We start from the raw sequence: 27,056 nt of genomic DNA on the forward strand, positions 1-27,056 counted from the left end.
AAGACATTGATCAATTGTGTATAACAAAATATTGGTCTTTAAGTAGCTAAATCTAAAAATAAACCGATCTGATCGATATACTATACGGATGTCAAAAAGCCCAATATAAGACACTGTGTCAAATTTCAGTGAATATCGAAGGGCCCAACCCAACTCTACATCCAAATCTGGACCGATCTACATCCAAATCTGGACCGGAGGGTGTCAAAGAGCCTAGCACAACTCACTGTCCCAAATTTCAGCAAAATCGGATAATTAATGTGCCTTTTATGGGCTTTAGACCCTAAATCGGCGGATCGGTATATATGGCAGCTATATCCAAATCTGGACCGATCTGCGCCATATAGCCCATCTTCGACTTAACCTGCTTATGGACAAAAAAAAAAAAAACGAATCTGTGCAAAGTTTCAGCTCAATATCTGTATTTTTAAAGACTGTAGCGTGATTTCAACAGACAGACAGACATGGCTAGACCGTCTTCGATTTTTACGCTAATCATGAATATATATATTTTATAGGGTCGGAAATGGATATTTCGATGTATTGCAAACGGAATGACAAAATTAATATATACCCCCATTATTCGGTGGTGGGTATAAAAAAATTAGATATAAATATAAAAAATTTCTATTGAAAAAAGGATTTTGGAGAAAAATCTTATTAGTTAAAATGTCAAAATTTTAGAGTGAGAATAAGAAACATATGTGGTGAAAAGGACGGCACATACAAATGTATATAGATACAAAAGCTGAGCCAGCAGAAAAACCAGATCTCAGAGATGGGTAGGGCGATTTAAGCGAAATTTTGTTTGCACACTTACAGATGCAGTAATCAAAATCAAAAATTTGGCATCAAAATCTGGGGTGGAATGCCTAGAAGAGCCGCCCACCCCCAAAACCCGCTAAATGGATATAAAGGGTGATTTTTTTGAGGTTAGGATTTTCATGCATTAGTATTTGACAGATCACGTGGGATTTCAGACATGGTGTCAAAGAGAAAGATGCTCAGTATGCTTTGACATTTCATCATGAATAGACTTACTAACGAGCAACGCTTGCAAATCATTGAATTTTATTACCAAAATCAGTGTTCGGTTCTAAATGTCTTCATTCACCGTTCAGCGATGAGGCTCATTTCTGGTTGAATGGCTACGTAAATAAGCAAAATTGCCGCATTTGGAGTGAAGAGCAACCAGAAGCCGTTCAAGAACTGCCCATGCATCCCGAAAAATGCACTGTTTGGTGTGGTTTGTACGCTGGTGGAATCATTGGACCGTATTTTTTCAAAGATGCTGTTGGACGCAACGTGGACGGTGAATGAACACATTTCGAACCGAACACTGATTTTGGTAATAAAATTCAATGGTTTGCAAGCGTTGTTCGTTAGTAAGTCTATTCATGATGAAATGTCAAAGGTTAAATGGACTATCATGACAATATGGAACCCAAATGAATGGTATTCGGGAGTAGATTGCGGATATGGGCAGGAGGGAGGAACAGGCTTTATAATTTGTTGATATCGGAAGGGGCGCACCCTCCACCTTACCCCAAAAACACCACCCAAAATGAAAAGTGGACCGATCGGAACAATATGGGTATCAGATGAAAGTTTTTGGAGAGTAGAATACAAATATGTTATTAAAATTTGAGTCTACATTCGCAGCGGGCCGCTATAACCCAAAAACTCTCCCAAATAGACATATAAATGAAAAGTATTCGGCAGTAGATTACAGATATGGCAAAAAAATATAGTCGATTTATTGGGAGTTGTCTCCCGGACTCAAATGAGAGGTATTTGTGAGTAGATTACGAATATGACATCAAAATTTGCGTTCAGGTCTAGGTGGCTCTTTTTCTATTAAAAATACGCAAAATAGGTTCTTTGGCCCATTATGACAATATGGGACTCAAATGGGAGATATTTGAGAGAAGAAACGAATCTGGTATCCAACTTTGAAGCCAAGTGTTTGGGGGTACGCCCTAAAGCACCCCCTAAACTTAACTTCATTTCTGACTATGGCAGTATGGAGCTCAAATCAACGGTATTTGGGAGTAAAAGTCGAATTTGATATCACCGACCATGGCAATATGGGGCCCAAATTAAATGGATTTGGGAGTGGAGCTCGAATTTGATATCCATATTTGAGTCGAAATGTCTGAGGTGCCATCCCTCCCCAAAAAAGCACTTCTCATTACCCCCTTTTTTAAAAACACCAGATATTGGAGATGGGTAATGCGATTTGTTCGATTTTTTTTTTGCATTCTAACAGTCACCAAAAAAAAACATGGTTTCTATTGTTTAGGTCGGGTGCTCGGAGGCCGCCCAAAACCCGCCAAATCGATATAGACCAATCACGACAATATGGAGCTAAAACGAAAGGTGCTTGAGAGAAAAAATCTAATTTGACATCCAATTAAAGAGCTATGCGTTAGAAGAGCCGCTCCACCTAAAATACCTCCCTAACCGGACGTATTTGTCTACCATGGTAATATGTGTCTTAAAAGGGTAATTTTTATCTCTTATCTTTTTGGCAACACAGCTCAAGCACGTTTTGTTGTGTTAAGAAAGTTCATCGCGCGCTTCTTCCATTTTATGGTAAAATTTCATTTTTGGCTCAATGGGTACGCTAATAAGCAGAATTGTCGATTTTGGAGTGAAGATCAGCCAGATGCATTGCAAGAGCTACCAATGCATCCAAAAAAAGTCACAGTTTGGCGCGGTTTATGGGCTGGTGGCATCATTGGACCGTACTTCTTCAAAGATGATGTGAATCGTAACGACACTTTGAATGAATGGCGAATGAATGAGATGGTATCCAACTTCTTTTTGCTTAAAATGCAAGAGCTTGACTTCTATGACATGTTGTTTCAACAAGGCGGTGCCATATGCCACACAGCACATCTACCAATGAACTTATTGAGGGCGAGTTCGGCGAACATTTTATTTCACGTTCGGGACCGATCAATTGGCCGTCTAAATTGTGAATTTAACGCCTTAAGGCTTCTTTTCGTGGGCTATGTGAAAGCTCATGTCTACACAGACAAGCCCGCTTCAATTGAGGCATTGGAAGACTACATTGAAGCAATTATTTGTGAGATACGAAATGTTGGAAAGATACGCCAAAATTCGACTAAGCGGATGGACCATTTCAGACGCAGTCACGGTCAACATTTGCATGAAATAATCTTCAAACATTAAATTCTATGGACCGTACTATCGATTTAATTAAAGGTTTTGAAAATTGTATGTGTGTTTTTTGTTTTAATTTTCCCATAGTTCTTAAAAAATCACCCTTTATAAAAGCTATTTGGAAGTAGAGTACGTAATTTATACCGATTATGCCGTGTATTGCTCATATAAAAATATGTTCGAGTAGAGCAAGTAGGTTATACTTACTTTAGGAGCCAAGTGTCTGGGAGGCCACCCTACCACCGAAATACCCCCTAAACAGGAAATATTAACCAATCTTCTTACATATAACAAGTAAAAGCGTGCTAAGTTCGGCCGGGCTGAATCTTATATACCCCCACCATAGAATGCATTTGTCGAGTTCTTTTCCCGGCATCTCTTTTTAGGCAAAAAATGATATAAGAAAAGATTTGCTCTGCTATTAGAGCGATATCAAGACATGATCCGGTTTAGACCACAATTAAATTATATGTTGGAGGCCTGTATAAAATGTCAGCCATTTCGAATAAGAATTATGCCCTTTGGGGGCTCAGAAAGTAAAATAGAGAGATCGATTTATATGGGAGCTGTATCGGACTCTAGACCGATTCAGACCATAATAAACACGTATGTTAATGGTCATGAGAGGATCCGTCGTGAAAAATTTCAAATGGCAAATCGGATAAGAATTGCGCTCTCTAGAGGCTCAAGAAGTCAAGACCCAAGATCGGTTTATATGACAGCTACATCAGGTTATGAACCGATTTGAACCATACTTGGCACAGTTGTTGGATATCATAACAAACACGTGGTGCAAAATTTCATTCTAATCAGATAAGAATTGCGCACTCTAGAGGCTCAAGAAGTCAAGACCCAAGATCGGTTTATATGACAGCTATACCAGGTAATGGACCGAATTGAAACATACATAGCACAGTTGTTAGAAGTAACACTAAAACACTATGTGCAAAATTTCAGTCAAATCGGATGAGAATTGCGCCCTCTAGAGGCTCAAGAAGTCAAGACCCAAGATCGGTTTATATGGCAGCTACATCAGGTTATGAACCGATTTGAACCATTTTTGGCACAGTTATTGGATATCATAGCAAAACACGTCGTGCACAATTTCATTCCAATCGGATAAGAATTGCGCACTCTAGAGTCTCAAGAAGTCAAGACCCAAGATCGGTTTATATGACAGATACTTAAAAACATGGACCGATGTGAACAATACTTGGCACAGTTGTTGGATATCATAACAAAACACGTCGTGCAAAATTTCATCCCAATCGGATAAGAATTGGGCACTCTAGAGGCTCAAGAAGTCAAGACCCAAGATCAGTTTATATGGCAGCTATATCAAAACATGGACCGATATGGCCCATTTACAATACTAACCGACCTACACTAATAAGAAGTATTTGTGCAAAATTTCAAGCGGCTAGCTTTACTCCTTCGGAAGTTAGCGTGCTTTCGACAGACAGACGGACGGACAGGCGGACGGACATGGCTGGATCGACATAAAATGTCGCGACGATCAAGAATATATATACTTTATGGGGTCTCAGCGAATATTTCGAGTAGATACAAACAGAATGACGAAATTAGTATACCCCCCATCCTATGGTGGAGGGTATAAAAATAAATTTTTGTTTGTTTGTAGGTTTGTTTGATTGTGTTCCTTATAGACTCAAAAACGGCTGAACCGATTTTCTTGAAAATTTCACTGATGGTGCATAATGATCCCGTGGTGTAATTAGGGTACTATATATTTTTTGATATCTGAAGGGGGAGGGCGGACCCTCCATCTTACCCCTTATTTTCAGAAACGCCAGATCTCGGAGATGGGTGGAGCGATTTAAGCGAAATTTTGTGTGCTCTCATATAGTACCCTAAAAAAAAGAGAACGTATCTGATAACCAATTGTCGCACCAAGTGTTAGGGGGACCACCCCAATCCCCAAACCATCCCTAAATAGGATATATTTACCGACCATGGCAATATGGGACAAATGAAAGGTATTTGTGAGTAGAATACGAATCGAATATCCAAATGTGGGACCACGTTTCTGGGGTCCACCCCTTCCCCAAAACACCCCCCAAATAGGATTTATTTACTGACCATGGGAATATGGAGCTTAAATAAAAGGTATTTGAGTGTAGAATTCGAATCTGATATCCAAATATGGGACCAAGAGTTTGGGGGGCCGCCACTTCCAAAAAACATCGCCCAAAGGGAACATAGCAATATGGGGCTCAAATGAAACGTTTTTGGGAGTAAAGCACAAATCTGATATCAATATTCGGGAAAAGTGTCTATGGGGCCACCCCACCCCCACAACACTACCCAAATAGGAAGTATTTGCTGACTATTGCATATGAGGCTCGAATAAAAAGGGTTTTTAGAGTAGAACACGAGTCCGATATAAAGGGTGATTTTTTTGAGGTTAGGATTTTCATGCATTAGTATTTGACAGATCACGTGGGATTTCAGACATGGTGTCAAAGAGAAAGATGCTCAGTATGCTTTGACATTTCATCATGAATAGACTTACTAACGAGCAACGCTTGCAAATCATTGAATTTTATTACCAAAATCAGTGTTCGGTTCGAAATGTGTTCATTCACCGTAACGTTGCGTCCAACAGCATCTTTGAAAAAATACGGTCCAATGATTCCACCAGCGTACAAACCACACCAAACAGTGCATTTTTCGGGATGCATGGGCAGTTCTTGAACGGCTTCTGGTTGCTCTTCACTCCAAATGCGGCAATTTTGCTTATTTACGTAGCCATTCAACCAGAAATGAGCCTCATCGCTGAACGGTGAATGAACACATTTCGAACCGAACACTGATTTTGGTAATAAAATTCAATGATTTGCAAGCATTGCTCGTTAGTAAGTCTATTCATGATGAAATGTCAAAGCATACTGAGCATCTTTCTCTTTGACACCATGTCTGAAATCCCACGTGATCTGTCAAATACTAATGCATGAAAATCCTAACCTCAAAAAAATCACCCTTTATATTTTCAAGGCCAACTCACTGAGTGGCCGCCCATCCCCCAAAACACCCCCCAAGCCGGTCATGTTTGCCGACTATGGAAATATGGGGCTTAAATTAAAGGTATTTGGGAGTAGACCACGTATGTGATATCAACATTAGGGACCAACTGTCTAGGGGACGTCCCACCACCATAGCAACCCCCAAATAGGACGTATTTGCTCACCAAGACAATTTGGGTGTTAAAGAGAATGGAACTAAATTATTATAGTTTTTAGAGCCAATACCTCAAACCGGCCATATATGCTGACTTTTGCAATAAGGAGTTTAAATGAGATTAGAAAACGAAATAAATGATATATAGATATATGAGAATAGTGCACGTTGCTGATATATATTTTGGGGGATCACCCCAATCCCCCTAAATCGGGCATATTTACCGACCATGTCAATGTGAAGCTTAAATGAAAGGTACTGGGCGGTAGAGCAAGAATTGATACCCACTTTCGGGACCAATTTTCTGGGGTCTATCCCTTTCCCAAAAAACCCCACAAACAACAATTTTTTACTGACCATCGCAATATGGGGCTCAAATAAAGGTATTTGGGAGTAGAATACGAATTTGATATCCAAATATAGGTATTGAGTATTAAGAGCATCACCCCAAATGAAAGGTATTTGAGATTAGAAAACTAATTTGATAATCTATTGTGGGGCCATGTGTTTGGGGGACGCCTCATCGTGTAAACTCACCTAAACCAACGGCAACATGGGGTTTAAATAAATGGTATTTGAAAGAAGAGCACGATCCTGATATTTTTTCAGGGCCAAGTGTAAGGGGGACCACCTCACCCCCGAAACACCCCTAAATCAGATATCATGAGAATATCGGGCTGAAATAAAGTATTTTAAGAATAGAGTACACCTTTCAACCGAACTTAAATTCGTAGACCAATAAGGATCATATGTAATTCAGATAAAGGCACTTATATTGTTAAACTGTTAGTAAAGCGATATACTGTTTTCGTAGCATGGTATTTCACTAAAAGCTCTTTAATTGTGGAAAATAAATATTCCAAGGAAACTCTTGTTCCAAATAAAGTAAAAGAAGGCGCAGTGGAGCGGGCACGGGTCAGCTAGTACGTTAATAAGGGACTCAAACGAAAGGCATTTGGGAGTAGAGTAACAGTTTGTCCAGGGGCAAACTTCTCACACACTATGTTATGATTGCCAGGTGTAGGGTACGTATCTCATTAGGTGTTAAATTGGCACGGTGGCAGAGCCGGCTACTCATCAGCTATTCGGGGGGATCCTCCTTATCACGAGATACATTCAATCATAGACATAACTTTCGTGTCAGAAAAGCTTCTTTTATTTGTCTCATGGGATAGAAAAGTTATAGGGAAGTGAGAAAATAGATTAAAGAAAGAAAGAACAACAACAACACTTGAGAATATTAGAAAAGAGATTGAAAGAACAACACAATTTTAACATTTGTTGGACGGACGGACAGTAGATATGAGCCACCCTCCCCTCCTGATGCTCTGCGAACAATCAGCCTGCGTATTACCTGGCTCAAAATAAATCAGTATCGGTAATACCCTACTATTTGCCATTACACCATCTTGTTACACGACCAAAGTACAAAGATGTGCACTGTCCATTTTATCCATTTTTTTCTCTTTACTTGCAATGTATCCCCTCCAGCACCCCCTTCATTGACTTACGAAATCTACTCCGACATTTCTATCGTCATGGTCAAAAAGAAGAAGAAGAAAAAATGGGTTTAAAATTCAATGACATTTAATTTCTTTTTTTTTTTTTTCTTTATTTCAACAGAGTTAAGTCTATATAAAGAAATTAATACGATGCAAATTAGGTATATAAAAAAAATTATTTTTAATATAGAGAAACATAAAAAAAAATAAAATATTAAAAAAAAAGAGAATGGGGCTTAAACTACATTTGTTTTTCGCTTAAATATTAAAAATATTACGAGATGCATCTCTTCTTAGTTTCTAATATGCATGCAAGTAAATAAGACACAAATGTCATAGCCCCCTACTCTTTAAAATTTCTCTTTATAAGTAGTATATTCCCATTTTTTTGTTTTTGTTATTCGCTCAGTTAGCGTACTCACCCACAATACATAAACACAATAATTGCGTAAGTTCTCTTAAGTGAGGTATACTTTACGTTAACGCGGCTTTGACATTTGTGAATATCACTAAAATATTTTTTTTTCGGCTTCTCTTTTCTTTTTATTGTTATTATTCTGTTTCGCAATATTGACGTCTCTATATTCTCGTTTCCTTTTCTTTCTTTTTTTTAAAAATTCTACATATAATGAAATAGGTTACAATTTTTTTTGTTTTGTTTTGTTCTTCACTTCTTTTTTCGTTTGTGTATATACATAATTAGGGTTAAAATTATTAACAAAAATAAAATTTAATTTGGAAATATTTCTCGATCAACGTCGTTTTTTTCTTTCTTTTGATTTTCTTTGATCAGGGCACCAAGTCGAAGGCTGCAAATAAATGCGTCGGATCCAAAGATTATGGGCTGCTGAGATAAGCTAGTTCTGCGATTAGGGGGTGGTGTATGGTCACATGTTTCACAACGGAGTTGGTTTATTTATTGGTTTTCTTTTTCTCTTGCTAGGGTTTGCGCCTACATATTTTTTTTCTTAAGTTTTCTAAATCAATTTTCTTTATAGGCTCTGTTTGGTCACTTCAAGTAATTGTATACCCTTTTATTTAAGGGAAATCGGCTTTAGGTTAGTTTCTTTATTCATAACTAAACTGGTACAAGTTATTAATTTATTTATTCCTTTTTTTAAACCCGTTCTTCTTTCTGGCACTCTAACCCAAATCCACCAATTAACCTTAGTTCGAGAAGAAAAAAAAAACTAAGAAACTTGTCAGAGAAAAGCTTTTGATTTCCCCTACTTCCCTCCCTTCTCTCTCCAATAACAATCCACTCACCAGTAATTTAGAACCTGAGTTGTATTCTATCTTTTAGATGGCATAACAGTGGGCCACCTATAACTGCTACTCAAAAACGCCACGTAACAGGCTCGCACCCGTCGATACCATAACTGGTATGGAACGTGTGCGTAAAAGCATATTGATATGACTCCTTTTGGGAATATCCATTAATATAAATAGAAAGTAAAACAAGTCATCTAACCCAAAACGTGTGGCCTAGACCCATGACCCACCACTATATAAAATGCCGGGCTTAACTGTAAAACTATGCAGAAAACAGGTCCTTTCCGTGAAACACGCCCATAATTTTTCCTTCCATCCCTGCTACTTTATATAAAGAGTTTCCGAGAGTTTCCAAAACAACACACTTTATTCTAGTAGGGGCCAGTTTAGAATTAAAATTGTCACTCTTCTTACTAAGGCTAAAGGTTTTACGATAGACAACCTGACCCTTGTGAAATGTGATATTTCTAGACCGTAGATTATAATAGCGTTTACCACGCTCATGTGCCGCTTCTAAGTTCGAAAAGACCTTGTCCCTTATGAGTTGAAGTTTATCTGAAATATTGTTGATAGTAAAATCCACGTTTTTTAATGACGCAATGCTCCTCAACACCTCATATGCTGATCCGTGCTGCACCATCTCTAGGCCAAAAAGAGCATAATAGGGAGCGACTCCAATAGCAGAATGATGGGTGCTTCTAAGTGCGAACGCAACATCGCTGAGATGTTGGTCCCAGTTGCGCTGATCGCGGCCAATATATGATCGAATCGTTTGGAGAACGGATCTATTTACTCTTTCGGCCGCGTTGGATTGGGGGGCATATAGACCGGTTCGAATGTGCTTAGCACCGTACTTTAACAAGAACTCCCTAAAAATATCCGACGTAAATTGTCGTCCATTGTCGGAATGAATATATTCCGGTACTCCGAAGGTATGGAAGATGCGTTTTTCCAAGAAGTTCACGACGTTTAGGGCAGTTGCCTTTCTCAATGGCTCGAGGTGAACAAATTTCGTGAATTAGACAGACAAAGATTACTGTATTTCCGTCCTTGCTGCGGGGGTAGGGACCCATGAAGTTTATATACAGAGGTTGATATGGACGTTCGGTGACGAGCTGCTTACCCTTTAATGGGTTTTTAAAGGCATTTGTCGATTTGTAGGCGTTACAAGTATCACAGCTTTTCACCACCTCACTTACATCCCTAGCCATATTGGGCCAATAATAACGATCTCGGAGGCGTGACAGGGTCTTGGAAATGCCTCCATGTCCTGAGGATAGTGAAAAATGTGCTGCATTAACTAACTCCATCCTGTATTCATCAGGTACCCATAACTTCCACATTCTTTCTTCGTCAATCGCATGACCGGTAGCAAAATTGGTCCTTTTATACACATAACCATCTGAAACGCATACATCCGGTAAACTGCCTTTTTTCTCAAGGATCTGATTCTTGAGTAGCTCATAAGCGTCTGATCTAAAGTGAGGACTATCTAGATCCACGTCCAATATGCGTTGCAGCTGAATCGCCTCAATATCCACACGCCAAAGTGTATCCGCTACGACATTAAGTGATCCCTTTCGGTGCTGTATGTCGAAAGGGAGTTTCAAACTCCATCTGGCCAATCGACCCATCAGCTCCGTCTGATTCATCAGCCACTTTAGGCTGGCGTGGTCAGTTATGATTGTAAATGGCAGGCCTTCCACATATGGTCGAAATCTTTTAACACTTAGCACCGCAGCGTAGCACTCAAGCTCCGTTACGCTATAATTGCGCTGAGCCTTGTTTAACTTCGCCGACATGTAAGCTATGGGGTGCTCGTGGCCATTATCGTCCATCTGGAACAAAACGCCGCCTACACCTAATGATGAAGCATCACACTGCACATAAAATCGGCGTTGAAAATCTGGGTTTATTAAAACGGGCGCGGACGCCCGTTATAGATATATGAGAATAGTGCACGTTGCTGATATATATTTTGGGGGATCACCCCAATCCCCCTAAATCGGGCATATTTACCGACCATGTCAATGTGAAGCTTAAATGAAAGGTACTGGGCGGTAGAGCAAGAATTGATACCCACTTTCGGGACCAATTTTCTGGGGTCTATCCCTTTCCCAAAAAACCCCACAAACAACAATTTTTTACTGACCATCGCAATATGGGGCTCAAATAAAGGTATTTGGGAGTAGAATACGAATTTGATATCCAAATATAGGTATTGAGTATTAAGAGCATCACCCCAAATGAAAGGTATTTGAGATTAGAAAACTAATTTGATAATCTATTGTGGGGCCATGTGTTTGGGGGACGCCTCATCGTGTAAACTCACCTAAACCAACGGCAACATGGGGTTTAAATAAATGGTATTTGAAAGAAGAGCACGATCCTGATATTTTTTCAGGGCCAAGTGTAAGGGGGACCACCTCACCCCCGAAACACCCCTAAATCAGATATCATGAGAATATCGGGCTGAAATAAAGTATTTTAAGAATAGAGTACACCTTTCAACCGAACTTAAATTCGTAGACCAATAAGGATCATATGTAATTCAGATAAAGGCACTTATATTGTTAAACTGTTAGTAAAGCGATATACTGTTTTCGTAGCATGGTATTTCACTAAAAGCTCTTTAATTGTGGAAAATAAATATTCCAAGGAAACTCTTGTTCCAAATAAAGTAAAAGAAGGCGCAGTGGAGCGGGCACGGGTCAGCTAGTACGTTAATAAGGGACTCAAACGAAAGGCATTTGGGAGTAGAGTAACAGTTTGTCCAGGGGCAAACTTCTCACACACTATGTTATGATTGCCAGGTGTAGGGTACGTATCTCATTAGGTGTTAAATTGGCACGGTGGCAGAGCCGGCTACTCATCAGCTATTCGGGGGGATCCTCCTTATCACGAGATACATTCAATCATAGACATAACTTTCGTGTCAGAAAAGCTTCTTTTATTTGTCTCATGGGATAGAAAAGTTATAGGGAAGTGAGAAAATAGATTAAAGAAAGAAAGAACAACAACAACACTTGAGAATATTAGAAAAGAGATTGAAAGAACAACACAATTTTAACATTTGTTGGACGGACGGACAGTAGATATGAGCCACCCTCCCCTCCTGATGCTCTGCGAACAATCAGCCTGCGTATTACCTGGCTCAAAATAAATCAGTATCGGTAATACCCTACTATTTGCCATTACACCATCTTGTTACACGACCAAAGTACAAAGATGTGCACTGTCCATTTTATCCATTTTTTTCTCTTTACTTTCAATGTATCCCCTCCAGCACCCCCTTCATTGACTTACGAAATCTACTCCGACATTTCTATCGTCATGGTCAAAAAGAAGAAGAAGAAAAAATGGGTTTAAAATTCAATGACATTTAATTTCTTTTTTTTTTTTTCTTTATTTCAACAGAGTTAAGTCTATATAAAGAAATTAATACGATGCAAATTAGGTATATAAAAAAAATTATTTTTAATATAGAGAAACATAAAAAAAAATAAAATATTAAAAAAAAAGAGAATGGGGCTTAAACTACATTTGTTTTTCGCTTAAATATTAAAAATATTACGAGATGCATCTCTTCTTAGTTTCTAATATGCATGCAAGTAAATAAGACACAAATGTCATAGCCCCCTACTCTTTAAAATTTCTCTTTATAAGTAGTATATTCCCATTTTTTTGTTTTTGTTATTCGCTCAGTTAGCGTACTCACCCACAATACATAAACACAATAATTGCGTAAGTTCTCTTAAGTGAGGTATACTTTACGTTAACGCGGCTTTGACATTTGTGAATATCACTAAAATATTTTTTTTTCGGCTTCTCTTTTCTTTTTATTGTTATTATTCTGTTTCGCAATATTGACGTCTCTATATTCTCGTTTCCTTTTCTTTCTTTTTTTTAAAAATTCTACATATAATGAAATAGGTTACAATTTTTTTTGTTTTGTTTTGTTCTTCACTTCTTTTTTCGTTTGTGTATATACATAATTAGGGTTAAAATTATTAACAAAAATAAAATTTAATTTGGAAATATTTCTCGATCAACGTCGTTTTTTTCTTTCTTTTGATTTTCTTTGATCAGGGCACCAAGTCGAAGGCTGCAAATAAATGCGTCGGATCCAAAGATTATGGGCTGCTGAGATAAGCTAGTTCTGCGATTAGGGGGTGGTGTATGGTCACATGTTTCACAACGGAGTTGGTTTATTTATTGGTTTTCTTTTTCTCTTGCTAGGGTTTGCGCCTACATATTTTTTTTCTTAAGTTTTCTAAATCAATTTTCTTTATAGGCTCTGTTTGGTCACTTCAAGTAATTGTATACCCTTTTATTTAAGGGAAATCGGCTTTAGGTTAGTTTCTTTATTCATAACTAAACTGGTACAAGTTATTAATTTATTTATTCCTTTTTTTAAACCCGTTCTTCTTTCTGGCACTCTAACCCAAATCCACCAATTAACCTTAGTTCGAGAAGAAAAAAAAAACTAAGAAACTTGTCAGAGAAAAGCTTTTGATTTCCCCTACTTCCCTCCCTTCTCTCTCCAATAACAATCCACTCACCAGTAATTTAGAACCTGAGTTGTATTCTATCTTTTAGATGGCATAACAGTGGGCCACCTATAACTGCTACTCAAAAACGCCACGTAACAGGCTCGCACCCGTCGATACCATAACTGGTATGGAACGTGTGCGTAAAAGCATATTGATATGACTCCTTTTGGGAATATCCATTAATATAAATAGAAAGTAAAACAAGTCATCTAACCCAAAACGTGTGGCCTAGACCCATGACCCACCACTATATAAAATGCCGGGCTTAACTGTAAAACTATGCAGAAAACAGGTCCTTTCCGTGAAACACGCCCATAATTTTTCCTTCCATCCCTGCTACTTTATATAAAGAGTTTCCGAGAGTTTCCAAAACAACACACTTTATTCTAGTAGGGGCCAGTTTAGAATTAAAATTGTCACTCTTCTTACTAAGGCTAAAGGTTTTACGATAGACAACCTGACCCTTGTGAAATGTGATATTTCTAGACCGTAGATTATAATAGCGTTTACCACGCTCATGTGCCGCTTCTAAGTTCGAAAAGACCTTGTCCCTTATGAGTTGAAGTTTATCTGAAATATTGTTGATAGTAAAATCCACGTTTTTTAATGACGCAATGCTCCTCAACACCTCATATGCTGATCCGTGCTGCACCATCTCTAGGCCAAAAAGAGCATAATAGGGAGCGACTCCAATAGCAGAATGATGGGTGCTTCTAAGTGCGAACGCAACATCGCTGAGATGTTGGTCCCAGTTGCGCTGATCGCGGCCAATATATGATCGAATCGTTTGGAGAACGGATCTATTTACTCTTTCGGCCGCGTTGGATTGGGGGGCATATAGACCGGTTCGAATGTGCTTAGCACCGTACTTTAACAAGAACTCCCTAAAAATATCCGACGTAAATTGTCGTCCATTGTCGGAATGAATATATTCCGGTACTCCGAAGGTATGGAAGATGCGTTTTTCCAAGAAGTTCACGACGTTTAGGGCAGTTGCCTTTCTCAATGGCTCGAGGTGAACAAATTTCGTGAATTAGACAGACAAAGATTACTGTATTTCCGTCCTTGCTGCGGGGGTAGGGACCCATGAAGTTTATATACAGAGGTTGATATGGACGTTCGGTGACGAGCTGCTTACCCTTTAATGGGTTTTTAAAGGCATTTGTCGATTTGTAGGCGTTACAAGTATCACAGCTTTTCACCACCTCACTTACATCCCTAGCCATATTGGGCCAATAATAACGATCTCGGAGGCGTGACAGGGTCTTGGAAATGCCTCCATGTCCTGAGGATAGTGAAAAATGTGCTGCATTAACTAACTCCATCCTGTATTCATCAGGTACCCATAACTTCCACATTCTTTCTTCGTCAATCGCATGACCGGTAGCAAAATTGGTCCTTTTATACACATAACCATCTGAAACGCATACATCCGGTAAACTGCCTTTTTTCTCAAGGATCTGATTCTTGAGTAGCTCATAAGCGTCTGATCTAAAGTGAGGACTATCTAGATCCACGTCCAATATGCGTTGCAGCTGAATCGCCTCAATATCCACACGCCAAAGTGTATCCGCTACGACATTAAGTGATCCCTTTCGGTGCTGTATGTCGAAAGGGAGTTTCAAACTCCATCTGGCCAATCGACCCATCAGCTCCGTCTGATTCATCAGCCACTTTAGGCTGGCGTGGTCAGTTATGATTGTAAATGGCAGGCCTTCCACATATGGTCGAAATCTTTTAACACTTAGCACCGCAGCGTAGCACTCAAGCTCCGTTACGCTATAATTGCGCTGAGCCTTGTTTAACTTCGCCGACATGTAAGCTATGGGGTGCTCGTGGCCATTATCGTCCATCTGGAACAAAACGCCGCCTACACCTAATGATGAAGCATCACACTGCACATAAAATCGGCGTTGAAAATCTGGGTTTATTAAAACGGGCGCGGACGTAAGGCTCACTTTGAGTGTCTCGAAGGATCCAAGAGCTTCAGGGGTCAAACAAAAATTCCGTATACGCTCTTTGGTCAAGCAATCATGAAGTGGTGCGGCGATGGATGCATAATCCCTTATGAAGCGGCGATACCAGCCACACATTCCCAAAAAGCGTCGAAGCTGTTTAGGAGTTTTGGGCATGGGGAATGATTTGACTGCCTCAACCTTAGCTTCATCTGTGCGTATGCATCCCTCGCCCACCACAAATCCCAAATACCTGACCTCTCTATAGCAAAACTTGCTCTTCTCCAAATTAATTGTAAGACCTGCAGCCGCCAATCGACGTGCCACATCCGAAAGGAGGTTCATGTGAGAATCAAAGTCGGCGGATACCACAAGGAGATCGTCGAGGTAGACAAAGACATTCTCACGAATGGCTGCTGGAATAACATTCGCTGGGCGGCATTACACAGTCCAAGAGGCATGACTGTGTACTGATATAATGGCCGCCCAGGGACTGTGAACGCCGTTTTCTCCCTCGACTTTCTCTCTAGTGGTGTTTGCCAAAAGGCTTCTTTTAAATCTATTGCCGATTTGAATTTTGTCTCCTGAAGCCTGCTTAAAATTCCCTCTATGTGGGGGAGAGGATACGCATCCTTTATGGTCCTTGCGTTAACCATCCGGGCGTCAAGACACAGGCGGTTCTTCGTTTCCTTCCTCACTAGGGTCACGGGTGAGCTCCAGCTGCTATTGCTCAGTTCACTTACACCCAAGGCACAGGCGGTTCTTCGTTTCCTTCCTCACTAGGGTCACGGGTGAGCTCCAGCTGCTATTGCTCAGTTCAATTACACCCAAGGCCAGCATGCGATCCAATTCGTCATACAGTAAATTTTGGATAATGGGGGAAACAGGATAATGTCTCTGTTTTATAGGGATATCTTCGTTGGTCACCTCTATAATATGTTCCTCGAGAGACGTTCGACCTAGTCCGAGAACAGCGAACGAGGGGAAACTTAACTTAACCTCGGCTAGCTTTGCTTGTTGATCCTGAGATAACACATGTCGGTTTGCTTCTTCTATGCACTCAACACCTTCTAGAACCTCAGAAATACTGACTGGCCGCACTTTCTCTTCTCCAATCAATGATAATCCGAAGACACGCCAAAAGTCAATCCCAAAATACATTTCTTGTTCCAAATCAGGTACTATCAAGAAGTCCATGTCCTTTGTTTGATCCTTCCATACGACTGGAAGGGTTACCATTCCAGTTACAGTCACAACCCCTCCATTAGCCGTCCGTACATCTTTACTGCGTAATTTTGCCACAGGCTTATCCAAACCTTCCAAAAATCTATCCGCCCCTCTTCCAATGCAGCATGCTGCTGCCCCTGAATCTAACAAGGCCATCACCATTTTTCCTCCAACCGATGTATTAACAAAGAAGCGATTATCGCCCCCTATGCTGACAATTGTCTCGATTGCCATTCGTTTCGCCTTCTTATATTTTGCGGTCTTTTCTCGAAATTTAGCAATTTTTTTATATTTCTTACTATTAATTATCATTTCTTCATTAAAAATTCGTGTTCTAACAATTTCATAATCCATTTTTCTCTGATGAAGTGATCTATGCTCTTGATGCACCTCATTTTTGCCCTCGACAGCTTCGCGTTGAGGTCTTTGCAATATTCTTATAGATTGGGATCCGGGTTTTCCACTGTCGGGCAAGAGGACCCGGTCAACTCCGCAACAACCCGATTTTTTAAAATAAATTCATAGTATGACTAATCCTTTCCACAGGAAAACACTTCATGTCATGGAAAGTGGAATTAGAAACGTTTTCCTGCCTAATCATTTGAACATTTTTGCGATAGAAGTCGCCAGGCATTCCACAAGTGAAGCAGAGGTTCATATGAAACGGCGAGGGACAAAACACCTCATTGGAACTTCTAAGAACATTTTTGTCCAAGGACACTCCCGTATACGGTCTCGGAGCAGGGTTACCCATATTATTCGATCTATTCTGGGCATTTCTCGGGTGGCAACCGCTAGTTCCTTTATCAGGCCCCACTGGTCGTGCTGGCAATATAACGGCTTCAATGCCGAAACTACATTCCTCTTTCTCAACAGAATTTGTCAACGAAACCTCATTCACCGGCTTCGTCCTTTGGCGGCCCTCTCTAAGAAGTCTCTCAGCTCGACGACATTCTGTTTTAAGATCCGCCATTGTAGATATTTTGGAGGCAAATATAAGTGCCCCTATATTATGTCTTACATTACCACGAATAATGCTGACCAATTCAGCTTCTGGAATCCTTTTTCGCAGTCTAAAAGTCAAATTGTGTATATCAGAATAAAAAGATTCAAATCCTTCTCCTGGCTGTTGCTTCCGTTCCATGATCTCTCTGATTATTTCATAGTCCGAGTCTGATGACTTGAAATGGTTAAGTAACTCCTCCTTTAGCGCGAAATAATCAAAGTCCACATCGTCAGCGTGATCCTGTAACACCTGCCAGTACCACTGAGCCGCGGAGCCGGAGAGAAGTGACGAAAAATCAGTAAATAATTGGTCATATGAAATGTTATGCTGTTCTCGCATTTTCTCAATTCTAAAAATAAAACTTTCAATAGTCATGTCGCGAGCAGATCCATCGAATTTGATATGCCACCTGTCAAGGTCTACTGATTTTCTCTTATTCAGTTCCCGCTGACTATACGACATCCCTAAGTCTCCGTCCCCACGCCCAGATTGTGAATTAGTGGCATCACTGCTCCTATTTCCACTCCGATTCACAGATGGTTTCGAAGTTCTACTCCCCCTGGGGTCCGGAGCAGGTTCCGTTGTCGTATCTCTATCCGGAGTCGAGCTTGAACCGGGAGGAGCTATTGCCGAAGCATTAGTAGATCCCTCAACATCAGCAACCCTATGGCTAAGTGATGCCATCTCGCCACGCATGCGTCGAAGTTCGTCCATGCAATTTGTCATTATCTGATTCTGTTGGTATATCAACGACATTATCTGTGCCAGCTGATCGGCGGGGGCGTTGCTAGGTGCCGGTTGCCCCAGAGTTGTTGGCAATGCCGCACCGCTTTCCTCCTGTTCGGACATCCCACCTATCTTCTCTAATTTTCTACTAAAACTCAAGGAATTTTCTGAATCGTCAATTACCAACTCGTCTGTTACTCTTACTAAGGCACCAGCAGAGACGTCCGAGGTTCTGCCAAATACTAAGTCTGCACACCTGTTCAGATTATCAGTTGGGACAAAGTCCACTGACCTTGGAATACCGGTATCGATATGCGTCAAAATCGATCCTACTACTTGTGATTCGAGAGCCCTGGAGACACTTCGTGTTACACGCCTTTCCCGCGATATTATCCCACTCAATGGATTCACCAGACGTTCCTCTCTTCTTTCCATGCACTATTTGTGTACTTCCACCCAAACACAATTTAATAAAAATAAAAAAAATTGAAAAGAAAATTCAGGTAAGAAAAAATTCTAAAAAAAAAAATATTAAAATATATATACAGGGTGGCTGATGAAAGCCGCTACCAAAAAAAAATGTAATAACTTTTTTTCTATTTAATAATAATAATTTAATAATTAATTTAATTAATTAATTAATTAATTTAATTAATAATAATTTAATAATTAATTTAATAATTTAATTTAACATGAATAAAAGAAAAATGTATTCCATACACCGAAAAAAAAATGTAGCAATATTCATCATTGTAGCAATATTCATCAGCCACCCTGTATGTATGTATGTATATATAGGCCAATATAAATCGTCAATGGTAGGTGCTGGAAGACGACACATTTCTTCAAATGCAACTATAAAATGGATAATAACTCCTCAAGAAATATCTGACACACAGAACAAAAGTCGTAGGGTTGAACACGTCGTGTGACCTCACCATAAGTTAATTGCACCAGGTTGTTCAAACCCCTCAAACATACAAATAAATACAAGGAATCACGCCTACTTCTGAGACTTATTCCGAGGAATCCTATGTCATTCGCACAAAAACAAGAGAAACGAAACTCACAACTTCCGAGTTAAAATCTCAAAAGAGGGTGAATCATCATCAACATATATACTGAAATCTAACCTGGAACCTCAAAGCAATAAGTTCCATATGCACTTCAGCTAAACAGATAGAATACCTAAAACAATACAAAAAGATATCCCGTTCGTTGGGCGCCATATGTTATGATTGCCAGGTGTAGGGTACGTATCTCATTAGGTGTTAAATTGGCACGGTGGCAGAGCCGGCAACTCATCAGCTATTCGGGGGGATCCTCCTTATCACGAGATACATTCAATCATAGACATAACTTTCGTGCCAGAAAAGCTTCTTTTATTTGTCTCATCGGATAGAAAAGTTATAGGGAAGTGAGAAAATAGATTAAAGAAAGAAAGAACAACAACAACACTTGAGAATATTAGAAAAGAGATTGAAAGAACAACACAATTTTAACATTTGTTGGACGGACGGACAGTAGATATGAGCCACCCCCCCCCCTCCTGATGCTCTGCGAACAATCAGCCTGCGTATTACCTGGCTCAAAATAAATCAGTATCGGTAATACCCTACAATTTGCCATTACACCATCTTGTTACACGACCAAAGTACAAAGATGTGCACTGTCCATTTTATCCATTTTTTTCTCTTTACTTGCAATGTATCCCCTCCAGCACCCCCTTCATTGACTTACGAAATCTACTCCAACATTTCTATCGTCATGGTCAAAAAGAAGAAGAAGAAAAAATGGGTTTAAAATTCAATGACATTTAATTTCTCTTTTTTTTCTTTATTTCAACAGAGTTAAGTCAATATAAAGAAATTAATACGATGCAAATTAGGTATATAAAAAAAATTAATATGTATATAGAGGAACATAAAAAAAATATGAAAAAAAAATAAAATATTTAAAAAAAAGAGAATGGGGCTTAAACAACATTTGTTTTTCGCTTAAATATTAAAAATATTACGAGATGCATCTCTTCTTAGTTTCTAATATGCATGCAAGTAAATAAGACACAAATGTCATAGCCCCCTACTCTTTAAAATTTCTCTTTATTAGTAGTATATTCCCATTTTTTTTTTTTTGTTATTCGCTCAGTTAACGTACTCACCCATAATATATCAACACAATAATTGCGTAAATTCTCTTAAGTGAGGTGTACTTTACGTTAACGCGGCTTTAACATTTGTGAATATCACTAAAATATTTTTTTTTCTGGCTTCTCTTTTCTTTTTATTGTTATTATTCTGTTTCGCAATATTGACGTCTCTATATTCTCGTTTCCTTTTCTTTCTTTTTTTTTAAATTCTTCATATAATGAAATAGGTTACAATTTTTTTTCCTTTTCTTTCTTTTTTTTTAAATTCTTCATATAATGAAATAGGTTAAAATTTTTTTTGTTTTGTTTTGTTCTTCACTTCTTTTTTCGTTTGTGTATATACATAATTAGGATTAAAATTATTAACAAAAATAAAATTTAATTTGGAAATATTTCTCGATCAACGTCGTTTTTATACCCTCCACCATAAGATGGGGGGTATACTAATTTCGTCATTCTGTTTGTAACTACTCGAAATATTCGTCTGAGACCCCATAAAGTATATATATTCTTGATCGTCGTGACATTTTATGTCGATCTAGCCATGTCCGTCCGTCTGTCCGTCCGTCCGTCCGTCCGTCTGTCTGTCGAAAGCACGCTAACTTTCGAAGGAGTAAAGCTAGCCGCTTGAAATTTTGCACAAAAACTTCTTATTAGTGTAGGTCGGTTGGTATTGTAAATGGGCCATATCGGTCCATGTTTTGATATAGCTGCCATATAAACCGATCTTGGGTCTTGACTTCTTGAGCCTCTAGAGTGCGCAATTCTTATCCGATTTGAATGAAATTTTGCACGACGTGTTTTGTTATGATATCCAACAACTGTGCCAAGTATGGTTCAAATCGGTTCACAACCTGATATAGCTGCCATATAAACCGATCTTGGGTCTTGACTTCTTGACCCTCTAGAGGACGCAATTCTTATCCGATTGAAATTAAATTTTGCACGACGTGTTTTGTTATGATATCCAACAACTGTGCCAAGTATGGTTTAAATCGGTCCATAACCTGATATAGCTGCCATATAAACCGATCTTGGGTCTTGACTTCTTGAGCATCTAGAGGGCGCAATTCTTATCCGATTGGAATGGAATTTCGCACGACGTGTTTTGTTATGATACCCAACAACTGTGCCAAGTATGGTTTAAATCGGTCCATAACCTGTTATAGCTGGCATATAAACCGATCTTGGGTCTTGACTTCTTGATCCTCTAGAGGGAACAATTCTTATCCGATTTGAATGAATTTTTGCACGAAGTATTTCGTTGTGATATCCAACAACTGTGCCAAGTATGGTTGAAATCAGTCCATAACCTGATATAGCTGTCATATAAACATATCTGGGGATTTGACTTCTTGAGCTTCTAGAGGGCGCAATTCTTATCCGATTTGGCTGAAATTTTGCATGACGTATTTTATTTTTACTTTCAACAACTGTGTCAAATAAGGTTCAAATCGGTTCATAACCTGATATAGCTGCCATATAAACCGATCTGGGATCTTGACTTCTTGAGCCTCTAGAGGTCGCAATTATTATCCGATTTGCCTGAAATTTTGTACGACGGATTCTCTCATGACCATTAACATACGTGTTTATTATGTTCTGAATCGGTATATAGCCCGATACAGCTCCCATATAAATCGATCTCTCTATTTTACTTCTTGAGCCCACAAAGGGCGCAATTCTTATTCGAATTGGCTGACATTTTACACAGGTCTCCAACATATAATTTGATTGTGGTCCAAACCGGACCATATCTTGATATCGCTCTTAAAGCAGAGCAAATCTTCTCTTATAACCTTTTTTTGCCTAAGAAGAGATGCCGGGAAAAGAACTCGACAAATGCGATCCATGGTGGAGGGTATATAAGATTCGGCCCCGCCGAACTTAGCACGCTTTTACTTGTTTTCTTTCTTTTGATTTTCTTTGATCAGGGCACCAAGTCGAAGGCTGCAAATAAATGCGTCGGATCCAAAGATTATAGGCTGCTGAGATAAGCTAGTTCTGCGATTAGGGGGTGGTGTATGGACACATGTTTCACAACGGAGGTGGTTTATTTATGGGTTTTCATATGGTGATAAGTTTTTTTATTTTTCTTTTTCTCTTGCTAGGTTTGCGCCTACATATTTTTTTCTTAAGTTTTCTAAATCAATTTTCTTTATAGGCTCTGTTTGGTCACTTCAAGTAATTGTATACCCTTTTATTTAAGGGAAATCGGCTTTAGGTTAGTTTCTTTATTTATAACTAAACTGGTACAAGTTATTAATTTATTTATTCCTTTTTTTTTTAAACCCGTTCTTCTTTCTGACACGTGTATCTTTCTCTAACCCAAATCCACCAATTAACCTTAGTTCGAGAAGAAAAGAAAAACTAAGAAACCTGTCAGAGAAAAGCTTTTGATTTCCCCTACTTCCCTCCCTTCTCTCTCCAATAACAATCCACTCACCAGTAATTTAGAACCTGAGTTGTATTCTATCTTTTCGATGGCATTACAGTGGGCCACCTATAACTGCTACTTAAAAACGCCACGTAACAACTAATAAGTGCTTTTCAATTCAAGTTTTAAGTCATTGTTAAGGGGCCTTTTTTATAGCCGAGTCCGAACGGCGTGCCGCAGTGCGACACCTCTTTGGGAAGAATTTTTACATGATCATGCATGGCATGGTTCCGTGCAAATGTGGCCAGCATTAAGAGGGGGTAAGCATAGTTTTATTATTTTTCCGATGGGCCCGGTTCGGCTAGTTATTTATAAAATTGCGGAAACAAATCAAATCTTAATACATTTCATTTGACTTCTATGTCCACATCTGTTTTGCAAACGTATTGACAAATTTTAGAAATATGTTAAATTTTTTTCTCGTTTTGTTTTGAGAGGTTGGCAAAACGAGATTCCACCTAATGGCACACAAACAGACTCACACTGGAAAATATTATTGTTAGTTGAGTAAAGGCATTTCGTATTATTTTATACTTTTTAGTGCTCCCGTCATATTATCTCGTGACTATGACGCGAATAATAAACTTCGAACTAACGACCGTTGTTGTGTCTATATCGACATCAGGGATTCGGAGCGGAGCAAACCTATTTATGCCGGAGCGGGAGCGATTTTTTCTGAACCCAGATCGGAGCAAGAGCAGAGCGGTTTCTAATCTCAAAATACCCCCGCTCCGACAAAATATATTTTTTTTTATTTATACCCTACACCATAGTACATATATATTCATTTACTCATTCCGTATGCAGCACATCAAAATATCAAGTTCCGAATCTACAAAGTTTTTATATTCTTGATCGTTGTACAATTATAAAACGATTTAAGGAAGCCAGTGTAGCTTTCAGTCTGTCCGCATGCTATAGCCTTCAAAATATAGATATTGAGCTGAAATTTGGTACAGATTCGTATTTAATCCGTACACAGGATATGTTCTCAATAAGGCTAAATGGGACCATATTTGTAAATAACTGCCATATAGACCGACTTAGGGTCTTGAGTCATGTATTCATCTTTGTTTTTAGATATTTAAAAAAAGAATCGGTAGATGAAAAGTTATAGCTTCAAGAAGTTTGATGGTTAATTTGCGAAGGTAAAGAAAATTTTGTACTGTTCAGATCAATATATCAAAAGTAGTTTAAATCTAACATTATGTTTATCGAAAACTTGTACATATTTTTTTTATTAAAATTAATTTCATTTGTACCTAATGGTTAGTTACTTACCCACAACTCAAGGTAAACAGGTTTTTGATACAGTGGATTTTTTCGTGCTATAACGTAGTCCAGTTCAGTTCCGCGTTTGGCGTCCTGGAAAATTCGAAACAAATTATGGAGACTATAATATTAGCTCTGTGTGGGGGTATATTTTATAAGAATATCTGTAACTTATTTATACAATGGGATAGTGACCGGCGGTAGACCATAGGGTAATCTGTTTCTATTTTTTAAGTTAGGCAGAAAAAGTGCTTTGTAATATTGTAGCATTTGCATCCAAGCCAGTAATCGGCTCGTCGCACGCTCTAAATACAAAAAAAGTAAACTCGAAAAAGAAAATATTAAGTTAGGGATTCCGTGCTACTTACAAAATCCTTTATTGTTTTCAATACCACTACCCTAAGATGGTTCATGTCTGGTATTGTGTCCACCTATGTGCGTGCTGGTATCTGTTATAAGCGAAAGCCAACGTTTCATCATCTCCACCGCATGCCCTACACATGCTATCACTAGCAGCACCGATTTTACATAAGTGAGCTCGTAGACCTATGTGTCCCGTCATGATACCAATAGTTATACTGACCTCCTTCTTACATTCTTTCCCATAGGATTTTCGCTGTTCCACAGGGTTGCATGAGCGTTCGTCGCCCACTCTCTTAACTCGGTCTGCTTCGACCCGAAAGGCTTCGGGTTAACCAAGTTTATTGACGGCAGTCCTCTAGCTATCACCGCCATATCGTCTGCCCTTTCATTTCCCCTTACTCCGTTATGGCCCGGCACCCAAACGATGCGGAATTTGCCATCCTCAGAGAAGGCGTTAATCTCCTTCTTACACTGCAAGACTGTTCATGACCTTACCGTCCTGGTTGTTAATGCCCTTATGGCAATTTTACTGTCGGTAAAGATGTTCACACGCGACGTCCTCGCGTTAGCACCACACCACTTCACGCATTCCGTGATCGCCCGGATCTCCGCCTGCAGGGCCGTATTATGGTCAGGGAGTCTAAAACAGATCTCAGTCCCTGGGTTCTCAATGTAAACCCTCAGGCGCACTCTGTCCTTTAGCTTAGATCCATCCGTGTAACATGATCTTTTAGATGGCAATACTACGGTTCAATGACCTGATCAATGCCAACCACAAGGAGAGTGCCTTCCTCTTTCTCCTCCCTGTGGAAGACCCACTTATCGGCGACCAAACCTTAGATTTGCTTGCTCAAAACCCAACAAAAATCTCAGCTTTCCGTCGTAAATTTACTGCCTTGCCGTCCCTTGATGAAGACCGTCGTCTTTGTGAGCTGGGTGATGTCCATATTTCTCACCTAGTCGAGCTTTGCGTGGATTTCTCTGACAAGCTATTTGACGGTATCAATACATTCCGCCGACGCAGAAACGCAGCGTAAATATGTCCCCTTGATACTCGCAACTCATCATTTGTACGAGTGGACTCTCTACAGAGTTCCACACATGTTCATGTACTGTTAGGTATTACCTATTCTGAGATACGGATATCTTTTTTTTTTTTGAGGAGCGAAATAAAAACACGTTCGCTCCACTCATCGGCTACAATTATAATTATTGTGTAACTTATTTGTTTATTCATTCTGCTCAATTTTTATTCCCACCTATATGGGTTGATAGTAGAGTCAAACTAAGACAAGCTTTCATAGAAATAAGAATCTTAATTGAACTCCTCTGTAAGTTTAGATTGGTCCTTCTGGCTCCACTTCGCAGAATTACATGTCGCATGGTGGGATGAAAAAAATAGTGAAAATATATATGTCATTTGTGAACGGATAAAGATATCTTCACAACATTTTATATGTTTATAGCTGAGGTCCTTTCCAGTCTATATGCGGGCTTGGATTTCAAAGCGTATACGCGTTTATAAAGCAATTGTTTAGCCTTATTCTTCCCAGAAGGTGAGGGACTGTTTGAGCTTGAACCATGGTTTTTGAATTCACTATCGCTTCGGCTGGTGTACATTGTTCAACGTCGGAGAATTTATCAATTTTCTCGTGCTTGCTTGACAGGTTCAGAACTCACACTTGGATTAGTCACTCATCATTGGCCGTTACCAGGGCATTTGCTGTTAAGATGTTGTTGTTCTTGGTTTCTGCTGGTTCAACCATTCATAAATAACATCAATTGGCACTCATATTGTTGCTTCGGCATTTTGAAGTATTATATCTGGATCGTTTGCCTCAAATGGGTATTCTCGTCAAAACCCACATTCATGGTACGGTATTTTGATGTTAGACGAGGTCAGTCATAATATTCTTAAACTTATCGTACACGAACATACTGCTTATAGTCATTTTCAGAACATACTTTCCCTTGACTGTTGCGGGCTCTCCCGTGGCCGTACGGAATATGATTCCAATTAACGGGGATATCCTTTCTTTTATCACATTCGACTTAATGAGAAATTGTGATGCGTCGACATCGCCGTTTATACAACCTGTAGTTTAATTCCGTTTTTCATGCTGAACTATCATTAATTGGAGCCAGCAAATGCCCCGCCGGACTAGCTTGATCTAGTTAAAGGTAAATAATAAGCCATTATTTTACTA

General features: G+C 39.2%; 1 protein-coding gene across 11 annotated transcripts in view; it reads right to left on the reverse strand.

Moving 5' to 3' along the window:
• The window catches only part of LOC106086255 (cadherin-86C), a 295,580-nt gene that overhangs the window by 193,620 nt on the left and 74,904 nt on the right, over positions 1-27,056 (reverse strand). For all 11 annotated transcript variants that reach the window (XM_059363859.1, XM_059363855.1, XM_059363853.1 and 8 more), the window contains one exon: positions 24,496-24,579. In XM_059363859.1, the coding sequence (XP_059219842.1) occupies positions 24,496-24,579 (84 nt within the window). The remainder of the gene's footprint in view (positions 1-24,495; positions 24,580-27,056) is intronic.

The sequence above is a fragment of the Stomoxys calcitrans genome, chromosome 2 (assembly GCF_963082655.1).
Source record: "Stomoxys calcitrans chromosome 2, idStoCalc2.1, whole genome shotgun sequence".
Classification (NCBI taxonomy): Eukaryota; Metazoa; Arthropoda; class Insecta; order Diptera; family Muscidae; genus Stomoxys; species Stomoxys calcitrans.